At 16.8% G+C, this 10,132-nt stretch overlaps 2 protein-coding genes across 2 annotated transcripts; one reads left to right on the forward strand and one right to left on the reverse strand.

The window, feature by feature from the left end:
• Positions 1-2,874: 2,874 nt before the first annotated feature.
• PGAL8A_00295400 (calcium-dependent protein kinase, putative) lies at positions 2,875-4,655 on the forward strand (the record flags this gene model as incomplete). Its single annotated transcript, XM_028671956.1, has 9 exons — positions 2,875-2,975; positions 3,068-3,356; positions 3,624-3,680; positions 3,839-3,910; positions 3,978-4,042; positions 4,116-4,221; positions 4,315-4,377; positions 4,446-4,509; positions 4,615-4,655. 9 exons carry the CDS (start codon positions 2,875-2,877, stop codon positions 4,653-4,655), a joined length of 858 nt encoding a protein of 285 aa, XP_028528557.1.
• Positions 4,656-5,911: 1,256 nt separating this feature from the next.
• PGAL8A_00295500 (conserved Plasmodium protein, unknown function) lies at positions 5,912-9,388 on the reverse strand (the record flags this gene model as incomplete). Its single annotated transcript, XM_028671957.1, has 1 exon — positions 5,912-9,388. The coding sequence occupies one exon, from the start codon at positions 9,386-9,388 to the stop codon at positions 5,912-5,914; it is 3,477 nt and encodes a 1,158-aa protein (XP_028528558.1).
• Between the last annotated feature and the right edge of the window lie 744 nt (positions 9,389-10,132).

Genomic DNA, 10,132 nt, shown 5'->3' on the forward strand with positions numbered 1-10,132 from the left:
TAAGTTTTTTTTTTTTTTTTTTTTTTTTGTCTTAAGTAGATAATTTTATAGAGAATTTTTTTTTTTTTAAAAATATAAAATATTCATTTCGTTTAATTGTAATTAAAAAATAAAAAAGAATTAATTTTAATTATCAAATATTAATATTATTTTATTTTATTTATATTTTTACATATTCCTTAAACAAAGTATTTATTTAAGAGAGAACTTTATATAAAAAAAAAAATGAGAAAAAGTGAAAACGTCTTGTGCTAATTAGTGCAACACTTGTTAGATTGCTTAGTAATAATCTTTTTTTTATTAAATTAAAATAATGTATTTTTATAATAAAAATTTTGTTCATTTCAAAATATATATATTACTATTATATAATTTTTCATTTATTAAAAGTTTGTTAAAGGTACACTTTTTAGGGAATACATATTAAGAACTTAATTTTTTTTTGGAATAAAAAAAGATCATCAAAATTATCTTCATTTAATTAAATATTCTAAAGACAATTTTAATAAGTTTGTAATTAAATGAAAATTAGAGGATTTAACAAATTTAATAAAACACATTATATATATTTCTATATTCTTCTGATTTAAATAATAGAGTTATAATTTTTTATTTTCACACTAAAGATATTATTACCTATTATATATGTATATTTTAAAAACTTAAAGTGCTATTAAATACTATTTTTTTTTTTTTTTTTTTGTAAGACAAAAAGAAAAAGAAAAAGGAAAAAAAAAAAATCTAATAGTACCAATAATAAAGTGTTTTAGAATTAATCATTTTACTTAAAAATATTAAAAACTCATATTTTACTACATACAATTTATCTATATATTTAGTAGACAAACATATCTTAAAAATATTTATTATTATTATGATATCTATAATTTTTATAAATATTTTTTAGTAATTTTTTTTAAGAATATTCATTTATTTATTCTTTTTTTTTCTTTTATATTATCAATATTTTTTATAATTATATATTTTTTTTTTTTATAATCAATGGAAAATTTTATCATAAAACAAGTAGGTATATTTTATAAAAATGCTCTTTTAATATAACATCGCATCACAAAAAAAAAAAAAAAAAAAAAAAAAAAAAACTAAAAAAAAAGAAAAAAAGGTAGTAAACTAATATAGAAAGTCCTTTTCTCTTTTTTAAAAATATATTTTATGAATATGAGTCTATTTCTATAGATTTCAAAATGAAGCAATTTATACAAGTATAAAAAATTACAATTATAAATAATATTTTTAAGATTTATAAAAAATACGTGAAAGACTATTTAAAACTTGAAAAATTACAAGTTTATTTGTATGTCTTGATATTTTTGAATATCTGATAATCTAAAATATCAATTAAATAAAAATAAAATAAAATAAAATTCTTATTATTTCGATACTCATATTTTTTTTCGAAATTAAAGAAATGGAATCATTACGTTTTACTTGTTTACATTAAATATAAAACGAATAAATTACCAAAACTTTATTATATTTTATTATAATAATTTATTTACATAAGTTAAATTATTAAAAATTCTTAATTATTTTAAAATTACATATTTTTATAATCAAAATTAACTAATCTCTTGTTTAAATATTATTCATTTCCATTTAGAGCTCAACAGATTATACAAAAATAATATGCACACTATTTTTGTTTTGATTTTACAAAATATCTTGAAATTTACATTTTTTTTTTTTTTTTAAACAATAGTATTATCATATTAAAAAAATAGTAAAATATGATCTTTCGTAAGTTGTAAAGAATTTTTTTTTTTTTTTTTTGTATTATGTTGTATATATGTATTTTTAATAAAAGTAAACAATAGTTTTTTTCATTACTCATGTACACTATTCTATATCTAGAAAAAATATAAAGTTTAAATATCAAAAATTGTTCAAAAGGAATTTTTAAATTTCATTATTTCATATGTAAACATTTTAAATATCAAAAATAATTTAAGATATTTTTAAGTGTTTACTTTAATTTTATATAAATTTTCTTCTTTTATTAAATATTGCTTACTGTGTATATTTAAGAAATTATTGTAACTATAATTAATTTTAAAAAAAAAAATTAAGAAGTACGTACAAAAACTCTTTCATTTACAACTATTTAATTTATTTATATTTTTTTATTATATATAAATTTTTAATTATAAAAATTCTTATAATTTAATTATTATAAAAAAAAAAAAAAAATTTTTTTTAAAAAAAAAAAAAAAAAAAAATAAATTGTTCTAAAAAATTTTTAATTTAATATTAGCTATATTTCTTAATTTATTTTATTTTATCTTCTTCTTCTTTTTTTTTTTTTTAATAAGAAATTTTTAAAAATAAAATTGTTACCCTCCTTTTTGTATTGTTTATAATATTTATATTTATAGGAATAAAAAAATATTTTTTTAAAAAAAATATTTCAATTATATTCATGTTTACATTATTTTTTTTAAATAAAAACTGAAATATAGGAGAAACTTTTTTATTAAAAAAATTTTCCCTTTAAAAAAAAAAAAAAAATTAACAAATATTTTGTAAAATCCGTTGTGTAAAGTTTAGATATATGTTTTATAATATTTTATAAAAATTAAGTTTTTTGTTTTTATTTGTTTTATGTATTTATTTTTGTAAGAAATATTATTTTATTTTATTTTTTTTTTTTTAAACAACAAAAAAAATAAATAATCTAATGAATATTAAAATAGTATGTTTTTTTCATTACAAAAAATTTTGTTATTGAAAATATTTAAAATGTCTAAATATAAAGTAATTAATATAGGATAGAAATTTTTTTTTTGATCAAATGCATATAAAAAATAAATTTTATTTTTTTTAAATAAAAATATTAATGAAATATTATGAGGAAAAATGGGAAATACTTTTAATAAATTAATAAAAAATTATAGTAATTCAGAAAAAAAAAAAAATGAATATAAACTTGGTAAAGTTTTAGGATGCGGATCTTTTGGGTACTTATTTTTTTAAATAAATATACTTTCATTTTACTCTTTTTTTAAAATTTTTCTTTTACTTTTTTTTTTAATTATATTTTTTCATTTAGGGTTGTGAGAGAATGCATTAACAAAGAAACAAAAGAAGTGTATGCTGTGAAAATAATTAAAAAAAAAAAAAAACATAAAAAAAATTGTAATTTTGAAAAAATGGTTAAAAATGAAATAAAATATTTATCTATAATGAGCCATGAGAACATTATAAAATTTAAAGACTTTTTTGAAGATAAGAAAAAATTTTACATAGTTTTAGAAAAATGTGAAGGAGGAGAGTTATTTTATAAGATTGTTAAAAATAAATGTTTAATGGAAAATGAATCAGCTTTAATTGTTAGGCAGGTAAGTTTTACATTTCCTGTTGTATATATATATATATATATATGTGAATAAATTGATATATATTTTTCTTTTTATGGAAAATTATATTTCTTAAATAAAAAAATGTATTTATAAACAATAAAATTTCATTTTATATTTCAATTTTAAGTTGAAAAATTAATTTTTATACTATAATTTTCTTTATCGTGTATCTCAATAAAAAGTAATTAAAATTATATTTTTTTGTTTGTAAATTTATATATAATGAATTATTTTTTTCCTTTTTAGATTTGTTGTGCTTTGGAATATTTACACTCAAATAATATTATTCACAGAGATATAAAAGTAAAAAAAGATTAAAGGAAAAGTTTTTTTTTTTTTTTTTTTTTTTTTTTGATGATTTTTTTTAAAGAATATGAATGATATAATAAGACAGTATTTTTTTTTATCTTTTAGAAAATATAAATATATTTTATTTCTATTATTTTATTTTTTTTTAAAAGGCGGAAAATTTTTTATTCAAAAATAAAAATACGAAAAATATAAAATTAATAGATTTTGGAATGGCTAAAAAGGTAAATAATATACTATGCATAAATAATAGACTTAAATTTTATTTTCTATTTTATTCTTTTTATTTAGGTTAATTGTGAATATTTAACTGAATTATGTGGATCACCTCATTATATTTCACCTGAACTTATAAGGTAAAAAAAAATATATTTATGTACATAATACAAAAATATTATGATTAAATCATTTTTTTTTCTTTTTTTTCAGAAAAAAATATACAATATCATCAGATATTTGGGCATTAGGTGTAATGGTTTTTTTCATGCTAACAGGAAAATACCCTTTTGAAGGAAAAAACACACCAAAAGTTGTGGTAAAAGAAAAGAATATAATAAAAAAAAAAAAAAAAAAAAAAAAAAAAGAACATACACTAATTAAATATATTTATTTAATATTACTTTTTAAGGATGAAATATTAAACAAAAATATAAACTGGAAAAGCAAAGAATTTTCTTCATTATCAATTGAGGTGATATTAAAATAAAATAAAATAGTTATTATTTCTTTAATACATTTTTTTTTTTTTTTTTAATAAAGGCTGTAGATTTTTTAAAAAAACTTTTAGAAAGAAATGAAAAAAAAAGATTGACCGCATATCAAGGTATAATAATATTAAATATATATTTTTTACTATTCTATATAACAATAAAAATTTTTCTTATCCATATATTTTAAAAAAAATTCCCTTTTTTTCTTATTTTTTTAGCCCTTAATCATCCTTGGATAAAATCACAAAAATTAAATTAATTTTACTTTAAATTTTTTATTTCATTCTATAAAATTAATTATTGTATTTTTGTTTTATTGTATTTTTTTTTTTCATTTCATTTTGAATCTTAAAAGATTTATACATATATTTTTGCATATTTTTGCATATTTATATATATATATAACATATAATTAAAATTTTAAAGATATTATTCCTTATATTTTTTTTTTTTTTTTTTGTTTCATTTACTTCATTTTAAATATATTATTAATTCATTTGTTAAACACATTTACTTTTTATTACTCATATTTTTTATAGAATCATTAATATATACAAAATATCCTTATTATAAAATTGTTTAGTCTAATATTTTTTATTAATATTTATATAAAAAAATTATACTTTAAAAAAAAAAAAAAAAAATGAGATGTCAGTATATTCTTAATTACAAAACTTTTAATATTTATTGAATTTAAAAAAATAAAAAATTACTTTATTTTTTTAATATTTATTAAATTTTTATTCCATAAAAAAAAAAAAAAAAAAAAAAAAAAAAATTTTAAAAAAAAAAAAAAAAAANCTTTAAAAAAAAAAAAAAAAAATGAGATGTCAGTATATTCTTAATTACAAAACTTTTAATATTTATTGAATTTAAAAAAATAAAAAATTACTTTATTTTTTTAATATTTATTAAATTTTTATTCCATAAAAAAAAAAAAAAAAAAAAAAAAAAAAAATTTTCAAAAATATAAAAATAAATTTACAATAAAAAATAAAGAAAAGATATATATAACATAAATAAGTAAAATATGTATACCACGTAAAATATAATATTAAATGATTAATGACTAAATAAACGGTCAAATAAAATATTAAATAAATAGGTAAATTATTAAGTAAATGAACAGGGAAAAATAAATATTACATATTTGTGAAAAATAATTTTACATTAATCTTAATAAATTAAAAAATATTGTTCAAAAGTTTAGAAAATGTACATAATACATATAAGTATGTATATATATACGTTGTTCTTGCATATATGTAATTCATATTTTTAATACAAGTATTTCTTATTTTATTATACTCATTGTATTGTTTACATTTGTTGAATATTAGACAATTTCTTAAATATGTTATACATATATATATTTATATATATATATATATATTCTCTATTTTATTACATAATAAGAACTCCATTAATAATATAAAATTGTTATTATAAACAATAACAAAAAATAAAAATTTATGTGATTAAAAAATAAAAACTTAAGTTTTTATTTCATTTCATTTATTTTACAAAAATATTATTTCTTTTATTTCTGAAAGGAACATTACCTCCTCTATAAAAAGTGTTTTTAAATTTCTCGTCTTTTGGTTTTCCTTCTAAAGGTGTGTTGAATCCGTTAAATTTTTTATTAAATTTTTTAACCTCATTTTTCTTTTTTTCTTTAAAATTTTCTATGTTTAATTTAATGCCGTTACAATACAATCCTAAATCAAGTAAAAGTTGTTGACTTTGTCGGCAATCTAATTCAGCAATAGCATAAGAGTATTCTGTTGGTTTTACTTTATCGTAATTGTTTTGATAATTAAATGTATGAGGAAATATTTTTTTAATTGATCTTTGATAAATATCTATTTGAACAGCATGACCATCATTATATTTCTTTAATCTATCAATTATACAATCATTTATTTTTTTCTTATCCATATTTTTATGTATATTATGAATTATAATTTTTTTATCATTTACGTTTATCTCTTCTCTTTTTTTCTCTTCTTCATCTTGAACACTTTCTTCATTTTCTTTTTCTTCATATTCTTGTTTCTCTTCTACCTTTTGATTATTTAATGCGTTCCTTTCTCCTAAACTATTTTTATAATTTTTCATAACTCTGAACACCCAACTATCTGGGTCTACTTTATTTTTTTCTTTTTTTTTTTTTTTTGTCATTTCATTTGCACTTTTTTCTTCTTTTATAATATTTTCAAGTTTAGGCAATTTTTCATTTCCTGTGTTCCATACATTTTCATTTTTACTTTTCTTAATTTTTTTTTCATCTAAATTCATTTTCAAATTTTCATCATCATTATCTTTTTCTATATTGTTAACATTGTTAATAACACTGTTATTTTTATCTTTTATATGATTTTTATTTATTTTATCTACACATTCTTTATTATTGGAATCAACATTATTTATCTGTAAATTTTCATTTTTTTCTTTTTCTTTGTTTTTTTTATCTACAGAATACTTATTTATTTGCACAGAGGTAGGTTTTCCAACTTTAACTTTTTCTTCGTTTGTCTTTTTCACATTTTTTCCTTTGTTAATTGAACCAATAGCGCCTCCATTACCTTTTCTTAAATTTTTATCTTCTCTCTTTTTAATCATCATCATTTCGTCATTTTTTTCTTGTCTATTTTTTTTTTTTCTTTTTTTCTCTTCATTTAATTCTTCAGCTTCTTCTTCATCTTCATCGTCATCATCATCATTTTCTTCTTCATCTACTACTTTATTATGCCTTTTTTCTTTTCTAATAGCATCTTCTTCATCTTCCTCATCATCTTCTTCATCTTCATCTTCCTCATCTTCTTCTTCGTCATTTTCTTCTTCCTTCTCTTCATCAACATCATCTTCTTCCTCCTCGTCATCATCCTCGTCATCATCCTCATCATCATCTTCATCTTCATCCTCTTCATCATCTTCATCCTCTTCATCATATTCATCATCATCCTCTTCTTCCTCTTCATCCTCTTCTTCTTCATCCTCTTCATCATCATTTTTTTTTCCATTTTTATTTTCTCTTATTAAATCAATCCCATCTTGGTAATTTTTTTCATTTTCTCCTCCTAATTTCATTTTATATTTTCTTTCTATAAATGATACATTGTCATTTTTTTCATTCTTTTTTAATAAAGTATCTGCATTTTTATTATCAATTAAATTTTTTTCATTATTTTTATTTTTAACCATTTCATTTTTAATATTATCTAATTTAAAATCATTACCATTACTTATATTTAATTTATTTGTTTTCTGCTTTTTTTTTTTATCCTCTTCTTTATTTTTTATATCATAAATATTACTTAGAAGCTTGCTATTTTCGTAACTGAAATCTTTTACATATTTTTTATCATCCCAATTACATGTATTATAATAATGAATAAAATCCACATCTACATAATACTGATATATATTATATTTGTGCAGGTGAATATTTTGAACGAAAAAATAATAGACATTGGTATCTTTACATTTTTTTATTTTTCCATAAATGTATATATAAATCTCATCATGCAAATTAACTACCTCAATAGAATTTATATGAACAGTACATTCATTAACATCAAGATTTTTATAATATTCATATATCATTTTTCTATTTTTTAATTTTATCATATTATCACTTTTATGACACCCTTCAATGTTTATTTCATTAAAATTGAAAAACTTCTCTGCATCATTTAATAATTTGTTGCTACTGTTATTACTGATTTGTTTTTTTTCATCACCAATATTACAATTTTTCATATATAGATCTTTTTCATAATTGTAATTTTGGTAGTTAAAACTTATTAAAAGGATAGCATTTTCGGAATAAAAATTATGCATCATTTCTTTTTTTGTATGGAGAACATAATAATACTGATAGATAAACATATATGAAATGCTATATGCATTGCCACTTGATGAATTTAAACTTTTGTAATTCATATCATTCAAATTAGTTATATTACAAATGTTATTCATATCCATTTCATTACTTATTAATGAATCTTTTGCATTTTCATAATTAGTATTATTTCCATTTGAAAATTTCTCATCTTTTTTTTCCACTTTTTCATCTTTATTTTCATTTATTTTATTTCTTTCATTGTTTATCATATTTAATAAAGCATTTTTATTATCACTCGTTAAAATATTATTTTCTAATATATTTTTTTCATTAGGACCTCCTATTATTTTATCAGTGATATTATAATTAGACGAAATGGAATTATTATTATTATTGCTATTATTATTATTATTATTATTATTGTTATTATTATTACTACTACTATTATTATTGCTATTATCGTTATGAATAGAATTGTTATTATTACTTTGCGAATTAAAATAACTGATTTTTTTTTGTCCTGGTATATTCGTACATGATGCATTATTATTTAAATCATAGTATCGATTTATATTTTTTGAATTATTCAAATTCATATAATTTTCATGATTATTTTCAACATTATAATTTTTATAATTTCTATGACCATGATTTAATGAATTGTTACTACTATTTACTGCATCTTGTATACAACTAAAGTAATCTTCATAATTTTGTTTTCCATCTTTTTTTTGAAAATTATAAGAATTCTTATTATTACTATTATTATTATTGTTATATTTGTTAACTGAATTATTATTATTATTATTGTTATTATCTACATTGTACGAGTTTAAACCAGAACCTGTTCCATTCATAGGTTTTCGTTTTTCTAAATTATACATGTCGTCGTTATAGGATAACATATTACTATTTTTCATGTCGTTAAGAGAATTTAAATTGCTTTTTTTTTTATAAAAGATATTGGTGTTAATACTTGATGAACAATTTACGTTTGTGTTAAAAACACTATTGAAATGATCGTTTAAATGCTGATTATTGTTGTTATTACTATGCTTAATATTTGAATATTTATTTTTATAAAAAAATAAGGAATACTTATTCTTATTCTTATTATACTGTTTTGTATCTGAATTTTTATTCATTTTTTTTATGATACTTCATAAAATTGTTTTAATATACTACCGCAATTAAAAAAAAAAAAAAAAAAAAAAAAAGAAAGAAAAATAAAAAAAAGTATAGGAAAAAAAAAAGAAAAAAGATAAAATAAAATAAATAAATAAAAAATTATTTGTTCTTTTAAATCAATTCAACCATTCATGTTTTTATCCTTCTTATAAATATACATAAATATTACTATTTATAACTACACTTTGATTTATTAAATTTAATTTATACATATAAATAGTTAGTTTTTTCTTTTCTTTTCTATTTATTTTATTAAATTAATATAAAAATAAGTATGGGAAAAAAAAAAAATTACTTAAATATATGTTTATTTCATATATATGCATGTATAATTCTCATAAAATGAAAATGACTTTTTTTTAAAATTTTCATCATAGTAGTTTTAATAATCTACAAAGGATTTAAAATATATATAAATATATATATATATATAAATTACTTATAACATTACTTTTTTTTTAATTAAGAGTAAAAATAAAAAAAAAATTTTGTAGTATCTTTTTTTTGATGCATAATAATTTGAAATTATTCACAAAACTTGAAATTTGAAATTTGAAATTTTTTAATAAAAAAAAATGTTTTTTTATAAAAGAAAAATTATAAAGCACAAATGTTATAATTTTTTATGGTTCAAAAATTATTTGCTTTTTTTCACAATTTTTTTTTTTTTTTTTTTTTTTTTTTTTTTTTTTTTTTTTTTT

This window comes from Plasmodium gallinaceum, assembly GCF_900005855.1.
Source record: "Plasmodium gallinaceum strain 8A genome assembly, contig: PGAL8A_v1_87, whole genome shotgun sequence".
Classification (NCBI taxonomy): domain Eukaryota; phylum Apicomplexa; class Aconoidasida; order Haemosporida; family Plasmodiidae; genus Plasmodium; species Plasmodium gallinaceum.